This window comes from Tiliqua scincoides, unplaced genomic scaffold (genome assembly GCF_035046505.1).
Source record: "Tiliqua scincoides isolate rTilSci1 unplaced genomic scaffold, rTilSci1.hap2 HAP2_SCAFFOLD_79, whole genome shotgun sequence".
Lineage (NCBI taxonomy): Eukaryota > Metazoa > Chordata > Lepidosauria > Squamata > Scincidae > Tiliqua > Tiliqua scincoides.
In genome coordinates this window covers 30,861-46,603 of record NW_027101659.1, presented here as the reverse complement: position 1 = coordinate 46,603, position 15,743 = coordinate 30,861, and the positions used below count along the sequence as shown (strand labels likewise).

General features: G+C 48.9%; 1 protein-coding gene across 1 annotated transcript in view; it reads left to right on the top strand.

The window, feature by feature from the left end:
• Positions 1-14,359, top strand: part of AKNA (AT-hook transcription factor) — a 36,400-nt gene extending 22,041 nt beyond the window's left edge. The window contains exons 12-21 of the mRNA XM_066611090.1: positions 124-230; positions 1,155-1,483; positions 1,884-2,028; positions 4,521-4,691; positions 5,249-5,364; positions 10,110-10,208; positions 11,097-11,231; positions 12,581-12,691; positions 12,839-12,995; positions 13,338-14,359. Coding sequence (XP_066467187.1) covers positions 124-230; positions 1,155-1,483; positions 1,884-2,028; positions 4,521-4,691; positions 5,249-5,364; positions 10,110-10,208; positions 11,097-11,231; positions 12,581-12,691; positions 12,839-12,995; positions 13,338-13,632 — 1,665 coding nt within the window. The 3' untranslated portion in view covers positions 13,633-14,359. The remainder of the gene's footprint in view (positions 1-123; positions 231-1,154; positions 1,484-1,883; positions 2,029-4,520; positions 4,692-5,248; positions 5,365-10,109; positions 10,209-11,096; positions 11,232-12,580; positions 12,692-12,838; positions 12,996-13,337) is intronic.
• The last annotated feature ends 1,384 nt before the right edge of the window (positions 14,360-15,743 follow it).

The window sequence follows — 15,743 nt, the reverse complement described above, 5'->3', positions numbered from 1 at the left end:
CTAGATGGGCCTATGGCCTGATCCAGTTATGTCCTTATGAATCTCAGTCGAGGGTCTCTAGCCAACCACTGTGACAACTGGTGCTCCACCAGTCCAGATCAACCTCTTGCCTCTCTCTTGCAGGAAGTGCGGATCGTGTCCCCGGAGACGGACAGTGGTTTCATTGGGTCGGAAACCAGCAGAGTGTCTCCCCTGGTGCAGCCACCCAAATGCCATTCATCTCATACTAGGTGTGGAACCTCCCCTCTCTTTCTTCCTTACACCTGTCTTCTCTGGGTTGTGTTAAGAGTAAGAGAATCAGGCCAAAGGCCCACCTTAGACCAGTCTGCTGTTTCCCACCAGTTGCCAACACACTACACATCCCCTTCAGAAGGCATCTCCTTCTCCTGCCACGGCTACCCTGCAGCTGGAATTCAGACAGATCCTGAAGTTGGAAGTAGCCATCATGAATGACAGCCAGCAATAGACCTGTTTGCTTTAATCTACAACTATGCAGCACTTTACAGATAACACTTCTAATACTTGCTGATAGACAAGGAAATATTGTGGGGAAAGGCAATTAGTTAAACCAAGAGACAGACCCTAATATGTGGGGGGAGGACTTGGGGAGGAACCAAAGTGGGAAGGAGAGACATGAATGCAAACTAAGCTGTTTCATTTGTTTTAACCTTGGAGGAAACAATTGGGGGGTCTCCTAAATAATTTTTGTTTGTACCCCTTAACACCTCAGAAGCCATTTCTGCTCTGCCCAGGGGGGGGGGGGAGGTTAATGTGCCTAGGCAGGCAGCCCCAAGTGGCTTGATTCTTTTAAAGAACCAGATGTATTAATAAAGAGGGTGGCTTTTCGCCTTTGACAGCCAGAGACCGAGCCTCCTTGTGCAGGGGAGGTCTACCCCTGAGTACCAGACACACTGCTGAAAGCGGGTGGCTGCAGTTAATCTTGGTCTGCCCGTTTGCCAAAGTCAGGTGGGCTTTGGACCCGTTTGCCTAACACCAGTCCAGCCATTTAGGGGAGCTGCTGCCTTCTATGTGCCACAGTCAGGACGCCGGTTCGTCTCTCAGCTGTGTCTGTGCTGGCTGTGCCGTTTTTCGGTCTTATCCTGCGCTCTGCCACCAGTCACCGTCCCTTCTCTCTCTTGTATTGGGTGGTCTAGGCTAAGCTCCAGCGGAGGACGGCTGGAAGAGAACCTGCAGCCAAGCAGAAGGCACAAGACTGGCTCAGCAGTGCCACACGCCCGCCTCGGACCCAAGTCCCGCGGCAGGGTGGCAGCGTCCATGCTTCCGGACAGTCAGGCTGCCGCCACTACCCTCCAACCGGGGGCACATCCGAGGAGAAAACTTGATGCGACAGAACCACCGGTGACGGACGCCACGCGCGAGGGTGCTGTCCAGAGACGAGGCCTGGCCAACGGCAAGTCCTTCTCCCTTGGCGCCCCTCCCAGGTGGACCGACAGCATCAACAGTGAGCCGGAGACGGACAGCAGTGAGTAAAGGCTGCTTGTTGCTTTGAGCAAATGAAAGGGGGGGGGGAGGAAATCAAGTTCAAATGCTTCCTATCCCTACCAAAGAATGTATTTAACCCCACTTTTCTCCCCAAAGGGGGTCCAAGGCAGCTTCCAAATTCCAATGTAAAAACACAAGAGCATAAAATCACAATTAAAGCACAAGTCACACATTAAAAGCTGTAACCATCAAGCACATTATAAAAAGCGTTAAAACAAGCAGCACAAACAGGACAGGACACATGATCCCAAAACCTGCACCAGCTTGTGCTTATAATGGTATCCATGCGCATGGAGGGACGAACCAGCTCGTGCAGTCACAGGACCACTGGCTCCACAGGTCCAACATCTATTATGACATGTTCCTTTTTCTTTTGCCAGCCCGTTCTGACTCCGAGGACCGAGGCGGCCCTGAGGCCAGCAAGTCCCCTCCCAGTGAAGTGAGGTGTTCTCCCAGCTCCTCCGGGTCGCTGTCCCCGGCCTGGACCCCTTGCTACAGCTTCCTCAGTTCCCGCTTGGAAAGAGAGTAAGTGTGCTCTTTGGGGGGTGGCAGTCAATAAAGACACAGAGGTGGTGGAGAGTCTCAAATACCCAGATTGCGATGCTGCCATCCGAGTCTTACCATTACCATGGGTCAGTCAGTGCCCCCTTCCCCATAAGGACGCAGTGGCAGCTGGTTCCAGCTGAGCTGACAGAGGGAAGCTCTCACTGTCCCTCTGGATGGTCTTCAGACAGGGGATGTGAACTGTCTGGGTTAGGCAAGTGGAGAAGCGTCCTTTGTCCATCAGAAGGTGTGCCGTTTACCGGGGGGACAGCGGCACTTGCCAGTGGTACTTATTGACCCAAACAGGGGAAGATTCCCAATAAATCATTAAGTTGTGTGTTCAGTTCCAGCCCAAGACATAAGGCTGAGGTCTGCTGCCCTCTGTTGCAGCTTGCTCCGGAGAGGAAGGGACTACGGCGCCCTTTGCCATCATTTGCCTTGTGGGGTGGGAGCCAAGGCATAGACTTGCCTTCGTCTTTGCTCCGTTGAAAATGGCGGAAGCCAGTCACTCCCCACAGCTCTTAAACCATACTCAATATGAGGGGTGACCAGACATAGCCACTTGCAGCTCTTTCATTCATTCATTCATTCATTCATTCCACCTTTATTGGCATAAACAATCCAACAAGAAAACAAAATTAAAGCATTCAAGGTAGCCACCAATCATTGATCAGGCAAAGAAATACAAAGGAATTTACGCCTCGACAGCGCCTTAAATAAATATTTTGCTACATTTGATGAGTGGCACTCATTTCTCCCATCCAACAAGTACCAGACCAAGTCTGTATCTGAACCATGAAAGCTTTCCGGGAATGGATATAGAAATCGATGGTGTAAATCAATAAAGTGGGTACAATACAAAAGTACATGGGTCAAGGACTCTTTTGAGGTCAGGTCGCAAGAACATGACTGGGGACTCTCCAATGGTCTATTAAATATTGCTATTAGTACATTTGTAGGTAAGATATTAAACCTACCAAGTGGAAAGGATCTACAAATCTGAGGTGAACACATGAACGATAGATAGCTTGAACCCAGATCAGAGGGCCATGAAAGACCAATATATAGAGGCAAACAAGACTTACGGGCTGCATCTTGCAAATCTTGTTTCTCTATATCGAATAGTTGGGTCCGAATAAGATTGCAGCTCTTTGACACAGAATGTGTGGCTCTTGAAAGTATGTTGGCTGATGTCCTTTTTGCATCACAATACAAAACAGTGGTTCTCACACATTTAGCACTGGGACCCACTTTTTAGAATGAGAATCTGTCAGGACCCACCGGAAGTGATGTCATGACCAGAAGTGACATCATCAGGCAGGAAAATTTTTTAACTAACCTAGGCTGCAATCCTACCCACACTTATCCAGGAGTAAGTCCCATTGACTATCATTGTTAAAAGAATATACATAGTAGCCTGTTAAAAGTGCAGACCTGTCACATTTCCCCAAATGCAGTCACAGACCAGGGGAGCATCTAAGTCTAATATATTAAAAATAAAATACTGTAATGAATGGGGACCCACCTGAAATGGGCTCAGGACTAACTTAGTGGGTCCTGACCCACATTTTGAGAAACACCGATATAAAAGGTAACTAAGATTTCCAGGCTTTATAATAATTTGCCAGATATAAACAGAGAGGCCACTGACTTAAAACATAAGTTGAATGTTCACAGTGAGTAAGTATAGTTAAGAATTTAAATGCTTCCTAAATACTGCAGCTCTCAAACTTTGGAGTGTGTGGCTCTTACATTAAGTAAGTTTGCCCAGTCTTGCTCTATACCCTGAACACACCCTATATTGTCCCTCCTGCTTCTCTTGAGCCCTCGGTGGAGTTGCCCTGCCCAGCTGACTTTCTCTCCTTGGCCAAGGGCAGTGAGTGTTGCCAGGGACTCTGTTGCTTAAGGCACAGGCTGCCTCAGACACCCCCTAGAAACAAGGGCTGGCCTTGGGAAAGAGGACAGGTATTTTGCAGAGGTTGGAAACGAACCAGAAGGTTTGCTGAGGTTTCTGGGGAGACTGGACACATGTGCAACTCCCCAAAATGCCTTTCCTGGCCTTAGACCTCCCAGATCTTTCCACCAGGTCTGTGAGTAGCAAGAATATGATATTTTTTTACAGGTTGTAACATTCCAGACAGGGGACTAGTTTAGTGCAGTCAAGAGCATCAACTTGTCAAAAGATGGGACTCCCCTCAAACCCACAAGACGGGGTTGATCCTTAGTGTGAGCAAGCGGGTGGACAAGTGAGTGGCCACGACCCCTCTTTTCCCCACCCAGGGACACTTAAACTTATCTAGGACTTGTAACATGAGTCCCATTCCTTTCCATGGGACCTAGAAATGGCTACCTTTTTGGGGAGAGTGCAAACCATAGAATTGGAAGCGATCCACAAGGCCATCTAGTCCAACCCCCTGCCGGTAGCAGAAAACCCAACCTTGACCTTCTGCAATTTTTTTCTGTCCCCACCCCAGCCAGGCCATCGCGGCTTTGCAGAACGAAGTCTCCCAGCTGCGACAAAGCCTGGAGGGGACCCTCCACCAACCCCAGGGCTCTCCAAAGCGGGCCTTGTTCCTGCATACCTCTAGGGCCAGGCTGCCCTCCCAAGGCAGCGCCCGCTTCTCCAGAAGCAGCAGTGCGGAAGGGTAGGTGGTGAGCTGATGCCCAGAATGAGACTGTTTTTGTGTGTTCCGCTGGTTTCATCTCCCTGCGCACGTCTTGTGATGGATGCCAGATTACCCTAAACTTCCTCCCCTGAATCGTTGGGAAACTAATCCTGGTGGGGACGTGCTGCATCCTGGATTCAGAGGCAACCTGCCTACATGCCAGCTGCAGGGGGCAGTGGCAGGGGGAGTCTGTGCCTTCATCGCTTTTTGGGAGCTTCCCAGAGGCAGCTGGACTCAGGGCACAATTCTAACCAACTTTCCAGCACTGGCATAGCTGTGCCAGTGTGGTATGCAGTGGGAAGGCAGTCCAGGGAGCTCCTCGAGCATGTTTGTTACCTTACTTTGGGGGCTGCATTGCAGCTAAGTCAGTGCTGGAAAGTTGGTCAGGACTGTGCCCTCAATGGGCTGGGTGTCTGGTCCAGCCCTGGATCCTCACAAACGTGCCCCGCCTCATCTGGGAAAGAACCAATTTTCTCAGTTCTAGGCTTGATTTCCAGTGAGTTGACCTGAGATGCTTTCCCCATTTCTACCTGTAGAAAAACACCGGGGGGAAACGTGGCCAAATCCGAGGACCCGGCTCCAGAGGTCAAGCCAGAAGAGGGGACAAGGAGCCCATCTTTATCACAGGATGATGGGACCCGGCTGGATCTCAGTATGTAACATTCTACCCCCGCCCCCACTCGCCCATCCCTTTGTCAACTGGGTTTTCACTTCAGCAGAAGGAGAAGCAGCTGGAGTCTTGGTGTGGAATCCTTCAGACAACATCAACTTCTCCATTTCAAAACTCAGCTAGCTACAGTATTCAAAGTGCAGGCCAAGGGCATCTGCAAGGAGCTCTCCTGTATTCAAAGTGCATACTTAGCTACCCTTAAAGGCTTTACCATGGGACGGTTCCTCTGCGAAGCAAGCCTGACTCCTCCCTTCCTGCCCTGCACATGTCTTCGCATCATATTCTACAGACAGAAATAGCAATTTGAATGTTCAGTGTCAGCTTCTCCTCCTGTCACCACCTTTAAAAAAAAAAAATCACACTGGCCTACAAAAAAAAAGTTGCCAAAGGTGTTTGAACAAATGTAGGATATTTTTGGGGCGCTGAATCCAAAAAAGGCATCAGTTTTGCCCTGTTGGCTCTAGTTTTGGGGGTATGGCACAGTCACCTTATATGCTGATTCAAATGGCTTCCTTGTGATGAAGCCACGGCTTTGGCCTCCTCATGAGGAACCTATTTGAATTGGCTTATATTGCCACGACCCCCAAAATCTAGAGACAATCGGGCAGTTTTTGTATTCAGCACCACAAAAATATCTAAGAATAGGTCTAATTTTTATGACAACAAAATGTGTAGCCCATGTTGTGACTCTAAGCATAGCACAAAGGTTTATTCACTTGAATGTTCCTTCATCTCTTTCCTTTAAAAATTAAAAGAAAACCCTTTTTTTAAAAAACTGAAAAACCAGGACAGGATTGATCTAAAACAGGGCTGGGCAAACATTTTATCAGGTGGGTGACATAATCTCTTTGACACTGGGTTGGGGACAGAGGGGGGTGAGGATTAATTTGCATTTCATAGTTGAATAAATTTACATAAATGAATACATTGGAGATGGAACTTATATGAACGAATGAATTTTACTGAGAATATGTACAATACAAATATGTATAGGCAGAAACACATGTCAAAGCAAGTGAGGCACAAACATGTGAGGAAGAAATGTCACCAAAGCCAACACCCCCCCAAGCACCTCACCAAAATATACAGAGCCATGTTTCTCAGAACCAGGTAGAGGAGTAGTTCAGTGGTTTAGAAGTTCGGTTTAGTAGTCACATACTCACAAACCCCGCCAAGCCCCATACCAAAAGGCACAGAATCACATTTCTCAGAGCTAGAGTCCTTGAATTCAACAGACCCCCTCCAAGTACCCTATAAAAATGAGCAGAACCAAGTTTCTCAGAACCCGAGTACAGGCATTCAAACCCCCCCCCCCAGCACCCTTGCCATAGCAAGACACAAATGAGGAAAAATATTTCACCCCCACCTTACAGCACCTTACAAAACACACAGAACCAACTCTCTCGGAACATACAGAATTCATGTTTTCACCAAATCCTTCCCCAGCCCCTTAACCAAAAAGCACACAGCCAAGTTTCTCAGGACCAACAGAATTCATGTTCTCACCAAATGCTCCCCCAGCCCCTTAACCAAAAGGCAAAGCTTCTCAGGAACAACAGAGTTCATGTTCTCACCAAATGCTCCCCCAGCCCCTTAACCAAAAGGCAAAGCTTCTCAGGAACAACAGAATTCATGTTCTCACCAAATGCTCCCCCAGTCCCTTAACCAAAAGGCAAAGCTTCTCGGGAACAACAGAATTCATGTTCTCATCAAATGCTTCCCCAGCCCCTTAACCAAAAGGCAAAGCTTCTCAGGAACAACAGAATTCATGTTCTCACCAAATCCTCCCCCAGCACTTTAACCAAAAGGCAAAATTTCTCAGGACCAACAGAATTCATGTTCTCACCAAATGCTCCCCCAGCCCCTTAACCAAAAGGCAAAGCTTCTCAGGACCAACAGAATTCATGTTCTCACCAAATCCTCCCACAGCCCCTTAACCAAAAGGCAAAGCTTCTCAGGACCAACAGAATTCATGCTCTCACCAAATCCTCCCACAGCCTCTTACCTAAAAGGCACAGAGCCAAGTTTCTCCAGACCAACAGAATTAATGTTCTCACTAAAACCTCCCCCAGGCCCTTAACCAAAAGGCAAAGCTTCTCAGGACCAACAGAATTCATGCTCTCACCAAATCCTCCCCCCAGCACCTTAACCAAAAGGCAAAGTTTCTCCAGACCAACAGAATTCATGTACTCACCAAAACCTCCCCCAGAACTTTAACGAAAAGGCAAAGTTTCTCAGGACCAACAGAATTCATGTTCTCACCAAATCCTCCCCCAGCACTTTAACCAAAAGGCAAAGCTTCTCAGGACCAACAGAATTCATGTTCTCACCAAATGCTCCCCCAGCCCCTTAACCAAAAGGCAAAGCTTCTCAGGACCAACAGAATTCATGTACTCACCAAATCCTCCCACAGGCTCTTACCTAAAAGGCACAAAGCCAAGTTTCTCCAGACCAACAGAATTCATGTTCTCACCAAATGCTCCTCCAGCACCTTAACCAAAAGGCACAGAACCACATTTCTCAGGACCAACAGAATTCATGTTCTCAACAAATCCTCCCCCAGCACCTTAACCAAAAGGCACGGAACCACATTTCTCAGGACCAACAGAATTCATGTTCTCACCAAAACCTCCCCCCGAACTTTAACCAAAAGGCAAAGTTTCTCAGGACCAACAGAATTCATGTTCTAACCAAAAGGCAAAGTTCCTCAGGACCAACAGAATTCATGTTCTCACCAAAACCTCCCCCAGCCCCTTAACCAAAAGGCACAGAACCACATTTCTCAGGACCAACAGAATTCATGTTTTCACCAAATCCTCCCCCAGCCCCTTAACCAAAAAGCACACAGCCAAGTTTCTCAGGAGCAACAGAATTCATGTTCTCAACAAATCCTCCCCCAGCCCCTTAACCAAAAGGCACAGAACCACATTTCTCAGGACCAACAGAATTCATGTTTTCACCAAATCCTCCCCCAGCCCCTTAACCAAAAGGCACAGAACCACATTTCTCAGGACCAACAGAATTCATGTTCTCACCAAAACCTCCCCCAGAACTTTAACCAAAAGGCAAAGTTTCTCAGGACCAACAGAATTCATGTTCTAACCAAAAGGCAAAGTTCCTCAGGACCAACAGAATTCATGTTCTCACCAAAACCTCCCCCAGCCCCTTAACCAAAAGGCACAGAACCACATTTCTCAGGACCAACAGAATTCATGTTTTCACCAAATCCTCCCCCAGCCCCTTAACCAAAAAGCACACAGCCAAGTTTCTCAGGAGCAACAGAATTCATGTTCTCAACAAATCCTCCCCCAGCCCCTTAACCAAAAGGCACAGAACCACATTTCTCAGGACCAACAGAATTCATGTTCTCAACAAATCCTCCCCCAGCACCTTAACCAAAAGGCACAGAACCACATTTCTCAGGACCAACAGAATTCATGTTCTCACCAAAACCTCCCCCAGAACTTTAACCAAAAGGCAAAGTTTCTCAGGACCAACAGAATTCATGTTCTAACCAAAAGGCAAAGTTCCTCAGGACCAACAGAATTCATGTTCTCACCAAAACCTCCCCCAGCCCCTTAACCAAAAGGCACAGAACCACATTTCTCAGGACCAACAGAATTCATGTTTTCACCAAATCCTCCCCCAGCACCTTAACCAAAAGGCACACAGCCAAGTTTCTCAGGAGCAACAGAATTCATGTTCTCAACAAATCCTCCCCCAGCCCCTTAACCAAAAGGCACAGAACCACATTTCTCAGGACCAACAGAATTCATGTTTTCACCAAATCCTCCCCCAGCACCTTAACCAAAAAGCACACAGCCAAGTTTCTCAGGAGCAACAGAATTCATGTTCTCAACAAATCCTCCCCCAGCCCCTTAACCAAAAGGCACAGAACCACATTTCTCAGGACCAACAGAATTCATGTTTTCACCAAATCCTCCCCCAGCACCTTAACCAAAAGGCACACAGCCAAGTTTCTCAGGAGCAACAGAATTCATGTTCTCAACAAATCCTCCCCCAGCCCCTTAACCAATAGGCACAGAATCACATTTCTCAGGACCAACAGAGTTAATGTACTCACCAAAAAACCCCCAGCACCTTCCTCCTGGCAACAAGTCTCACAGTACCTGAGAATGCAGCCTGCTCTCCATCCAGCTGGCCTCAGCTGCAACCTCCCCATATTTAATGGTTTCCCAGGTGGGTGGAGCTTTTGTAGAACTCTCAGAGCCCAATCCTATGCATGTCTACTCAGAAGTAAGTCCCATTATAGTCAATGGAGCTTACTCCCAGGAAAGTGTGGCTAAGATTGCAGCCTCAAGTAAGAATGCTGAGCTCTGCAGGGCCAACCTTCCCCTTGCTTACCGAAGAGCAGTCATGTTGGGCCAGTGAGGGTTCCTGCAAGTCTTCATCAGGCTGAGTGCCTGTTGAAGACAGGAGCTCCCATGGGACTAGATTGGTGGTATCCAAGGCCCACAAATGGCCCATGTCCAGGGTTTTCCCACCTCTGATCTAGAAGGCTCTAGTTTTGGCAATGTCATAAATACTAACCAATCAGTGCTATGCCCATGACTTGCAACAGTGCTTGTTCTTTTTCCTGAGCCTAATTTTGCACAGGGAATTAGATCCTTAGACCTGTTGAATGACTTCCATGGCATTTCAGTCACCTAACAGCTTTGATAGTGCATGAACCTTGTCTCTAAGTGCTCCCTTTTCTCTCCTGGCAGCCCCTTCAGACTGGGATAGTTCTGCACCAAAGCATCAGAATGTCTCCGCTTCCAAGACAAAACCCCCAAAGCAGCCCATCCTGCGAGGGCCTTACACAGGTGAGAACAGCAGCCATAGGGCCCAGTCCTATTCCACTTCCCAGCACTGGTGCAGCCCCAAAGTAAGGAACCAAATGTTCCTCTTGAGCCTCTGTGACTGCCTCCCCAGCACATGATTCAGGGCACACCGCATTAGCACAGCTGCACCAGCCCTGGAAAATTGGATAGGATTGGGCCTCTAGTCTGCTCTGCATTCCCCAGGATGGTCCCAATCCAGAAAGGGAGCAGAAAGGCAGGCAAAAGCACCATTCATCTCTTTGGTGGGCCTAACTGGAGACCAATTTAAAGAGAACTGTAGCCTCCTGCTGAGAGCATCTACAAAACTCTTGGAAAGAATTAGCGAGCAAAACAGCTTTGGAATATAATTCCCACCACCCCTTGGAAGAAGCTATGCCAACTAAGGGCCCATTCCTTTCCAACTTGGAGCACTGGTGCAGCTGCAGTACAGCCCTGAGGTATGGGAACCAGCATTCCCTTTCCTTGAGGAGGCCTCCCCACCAAAGGATGAGCACATGCCCCATTGGCATGGCTAAACTGGCACTGGAAAATTGGCATCAGTATGTGGTCCAGGTTCTGTTTTGCCTGGAGACAGTCCTGGATTCAGTCCTGGCATCTCCAGGAGGGCAGAGCTAAATTCATGCCCAAACACCTGGAGGACTGCTGAAAGTCAGTGCCAACTGCCCAACTCCTTTGGTTGAGGGATCCAACTCAGGCAGGAGCTGGTGCTAAAACTGCTGTGGGTCCGCCCCCCTTTGGCACATTGCATACTTCTTTTGTAATCTGGGGCCAGCTGATTTAGGTGCGGGGGGGGGGGCTTCTAGTATTTCTCCTGCCCTGGAATCTGCCCCTTTCCGCAGAGCTCTATTCTCTCTTGCTTTGCTTGCACAGGGACACAGTACTCCTGTCTGAGCCTGGAACCCCAAGAGCAAAAGACCCCTAAAGGGTCCTGCCCCCCTTGCCAAGATGAGGAGCTGCAGCCTGGGAAAGAATCGATGCTGGAACAGGATGCCAAAAAAGCTGCAGGTATTTTCCTCCATTCCTGGTTGTGGGAATGCTCATAATGTCTTGGTAACTCCTCCATGGATGGCAAGGAGTGAGTGACATCTCTTCCTTGGACCACCAGTGAAGAAGCAATTGCTGCGCTTTGTTAATCACGTTTAACACTTTTAAACTACTGATTACACAAAGGGCAAACAGACTCCTGTCCTGAGAAGCTTTCAACAATGTACATTTATGACGTGCACAAGCAGCTCGTCTTCCGTGAGCAAAACAAACTCCAGCTCGGGAAATTCGTGTGCTCCCAAAAGCCGATGCCCCATAGACCAGTTCTCTCCAATATGTGACTGGTCCACTGATGGCAACTGTGCTGGAACTTTCCCCCTGACTCCCGGTGCTTAGCAACCATTGCACAACAGAAGGGCTGGAAAACCACTGGGAGCCTTGAACTCAGTTAAACATTAACCAGTGTTTTAAACAGTGCTTGAGATTTGTTCCCGAGCACCCCACGGAACAGAAACGAGCTTTGGAATAAGGAGACCAACATTCAGTGTGACAACTGCTGGAGTCCAGAACTGCAGTGTTGTCACTCCAGGCGCGGGTATCCAATTCATTTCTGGGCTCTTATTTAGAAGCTAAGAATTTTAAACTGATTTTCCCTCTTATTTGATTTTAAATGACCCCCAAAGCTGCCATGTTGGTCCCTAAGGAAAAAATTCAAAAGTTGCATGTGACTGGGATCTTCACAGATCCCGAGCAGCCAGATTTTGATTTTCCAAGAACCCTTCAACAGGCTGCATGGTAAGAAAAGCGAGGGAGGAGGATGGGGAGCTGGCCCCCTCATCTTGACTGCAGCTTGTGTCAAGAAATCAGGAGGTTATGGCAGCACCTCAAGTACTAGGGAGCCTGGGAAATGGTTTTCCAAGTGATGTTGGATGCCCTATGGTTCTCAGGCTCCCTGGTTCCTGGGATGCTGCCATCACTGAAGGCACTGGGGAGAGGGGAGCCTTGCTGTTGCCACCAAACAGGTAACTGGGGAGACAAAGCAGGCAGTTTCAGATTCAGAGCAAACATTGTGAGCCTCACACACACACACACACACACACACACACCCAGGACTTTGGCCATTTTTCTCGCCCAGTAAGGTACTGGGTGGTGGCCAGTAGTGACCTCTCCATCCTTCAGACTGGAGGACTGGGTGTGAGAACCAGTGGCTTGGCTAAAACCACCTGCAACAATTTGTGGTCTCCAATGGGAAGCGGATGCTCAGCCTAGCATCCTGGCCTTTGGGATCGATCCCCCGCACAGCTTCATTTCCTGAAATCTGTTTTAAAAGCAGGACGTGACAAATTGACCTCCCTGCCCTTCTCTTTCAGGCACACTGCCCCCAAGGAAGTCACGCGGACCCTCCCAGCATAGCACTCAGAGGAAGGCACCATGCCTTGTGAGCAAGAGGAGCAGAAGCCCCGGGAGGAAAGTTGTGCCTGGTGAGATGGGGTCGACACGAAGACAGATGTCGTATTTTAAATCATCTGACCGCACTTTTTAGGGAGGGTCTCTATTCCATACACCTGTTCTTTGCACTTCCGTCCAGGGCATTTTCTAAATGCTGTTTTTGTGTTCCATTCGAGTAGACCACGGCACGGAGGACACCTCAGCACAAGGGAAGCCTGTTCACCAGCCGCAACCTCAGCCACTTGGCCTCTGGTACTTGGCAGCCCCTCCTCCGGCCTCCTCTGTCCGCTACGCCGCTGCAGTGCCTTTGACGCATTATCCCCCGTCGCCTATAATGTAAGGTTGATTCAGCTGCATTTGGGCAAGGAGGATTGTGGGAGAGGGAGGCTTTCAGAGACTTTGGCTGCAATCCTAACCACACTTTCCTGGGAGTAAGCCCCACTGAACAAAATAGGGCTGGTTAGGATTGTGCTTTTTGTGTCTGAAAGAGCTGGCGTTGGGCTTTAGGGGGGGCGCTCTAGCATCCCAGAGTTCCTTGTGTGGACCACACCTTGCATGGATCGTAGAGGGCAGTCAGAGGTCGGGTGCACTGCCCTCCAGAGTCCTGCAGGCAGGGACCAGGAATTTGGATGCAGAGTTATCGCCAAAGCTGACCAAGTCCTCCTCTTTCCCTCACAGGTTCTGTTCCACACCAGCTCCTACCTCAGCCTCTCCCCCAGCTGGTCTTCCTCTTTACATCTCCCCTGGGCACCAAGCCACAGAGCTGAGAACGTGGGCCTCTTTGTGGCAACCCCAAGAGCATCTCGGCCACTCCCTGAAGCTCGACCGCGATGGCTGGTGTGACCTGAACCGGTCCTTGAGCCGTGCCCTGGAGGCGGCGGAGGGCTTGAAGCTCACCACCAAGCGGATGAGCCGGTCTCTGACCTCGGAGCTGAACAGAACAAGGGGTTTGCGGGGATCCTGCCTCTTCTAACGAGAGAGGTGGTGCCTCACCGTGGGACTGACCTTGATCTCTAGGGAAAGGGGGTGAAGACACCCCAGGGAAGGGCACGACCTTTGTGCCAAAGACATTTTTTTCCAAGCCAAGAGGCAAAGAACCATTTGGAAGCACCGGAAATGGAAATATGTCCTACAGGAGACTGGAAGTGACCTCGCTGCATATCTGTGGAACTGGGAGAAGCAGGGGGGAAAAAGATGGACAGTGCTGGTGCGTTTGCCTCTCCCCCCAGCAGCCCCACAGCTTCCAGCCCCGATTGTCTCCAAAGGGTTGGGTCTGTCCCTTCCTCTCTGAATGCTGCTGGTTGTTCCTCTTCTCCCCAATCTTCTGCCTTAAGTCTTAAGCTCCTCTTGTCAGCTCACAGTAGCAGGAGGTCCCAAAGACTCCCTTCAGAAAGGAAGCCTCTCTCATTGCACTGTCAGGATGAACACGGCCCTTGCCTGTTTTTCCTCCACAATGGCCAGTAGGTTATTTAATTTTTGACAGGATCCAGTGAAAGCCAAGAACGGTCTTGGGGCTCCTGAACCCACCAGCCTCTCCCTACTGACTGCACTCTTAGCCTCCTCCTTCCTCCTTGGCCGTGCCAGTTAATTGGTCTCCTCCCACAAAAAAAGACAGCTCAAGTACTTGATAGCTCAGATATCTCTTCTTGGCAGGAATGGAGGTTGCCTGCCTCTTGTTTGTTCCTCTCTAGCTGGAGTAGAAGGGGGGGAAAGAGGGGGGGTGTTTTTTGTGAAAAGCCCTCTATGGCCAAAACTGTGAATCCAAATTTTGTCGTCTTCTTCCTTTGTGTTAAATAGGATGCCATATTTGTGGCCTAAGGGCTGTGTGTTTTTGCTCAATAAAAAGGACTTTTTGCATACGTCTTGGGTCGTGCAGTAACAGCTGGATTGGAAAACCAAAAGGACTCAAGCCATGTGTGGGTCAGGTGTGCCCAGCCACACACACGCACATCCCTAACCAGACGTGCACAGTCTTGACCCCTTCTGCAAGGCTGGGTGAGAAGCTAGAGCAGGGGCGCCCAAACCCCGGCCCTGGGGCCGCATGCGGCCCTCGAGGCCTCTCAATGCGGCTCTCAGGGAGCCCCCAGTCTCCAATGAGCCTCTGGCCCTCCATAGATTTGTTGGAGCCCGCACTGGTCTGACACAACTGCTCTCAGCGTGAGGGCGACTGTTTGACCTCTTGTGTGAGCTGTGGGATGAGGGCTTCCTCCACTTCTTGCTGTTTCACCTCTGATGCTTTGTGCAAAGCCTTTTATAGACTTTGAGCTATTGCAAGCTTCATTCATTCATATAAGTTCCATCTCCAATATATTCATTTATGTAAACGTATTCAAATTTTAAATGTAAATTCTTTTTTCCTCCTGCCCCCGACACAGTGTCAGAGAGATGATGTGGCCCTCCTGCCAAAAACTTTGGACACCTAGCTGACAGCCTGGGGAGTGAGGCAGGACTTTCCTTTTCTCCCTCCCCCCAACATGAAGCTGCACAGCCAAACCTTGCTGTAGCAAATGACATCCATGCAAGTCTACCCAACAGAATAGGGGGAAAAACTGAAGGCCATACTTTAGAGGGCTGACCTTGGGAGCTGAAGTCAGTGCAGGGTCCCTTCGAAGGGCTGTAGAATCTTAGAGCTAGACTTTACATCTGTCAGGGTTCACGCTGGTTCCTCTAAAGGAAGGGAGTAATCATCTCAGGGCTCTCAATAAGATCCAAACAAAAGGGAACATGGAACACAGGGTTTATTAGGATCCAATTAATTAAAAAAAAAACTTTAACTAAAACTTTAACTTTAATTAAAAACTAAAATTAAAAACTTTAATTTAAAAAAAACTTTAATATAAATTCAATATGTAGTTAACTAAAGCACTACAAAACAAAGGAGGCTCCTAAACCCCCCCTCCCCCCAGGGAAAAACCCTTTTATGAACTTGCCAAGAAAAGCTGCCAAGAAAAGATTAAAAACCTAACCCAGTCAGAAATAGTTTCACTCACAGTCCCCAGCTAATCCTTCTCCAGATTCCATCCAGCCAAGGAGGCAACCTAGTTCCCTTCTCCACAGGGTTTTATTCTCTGTACTAATGGGCCC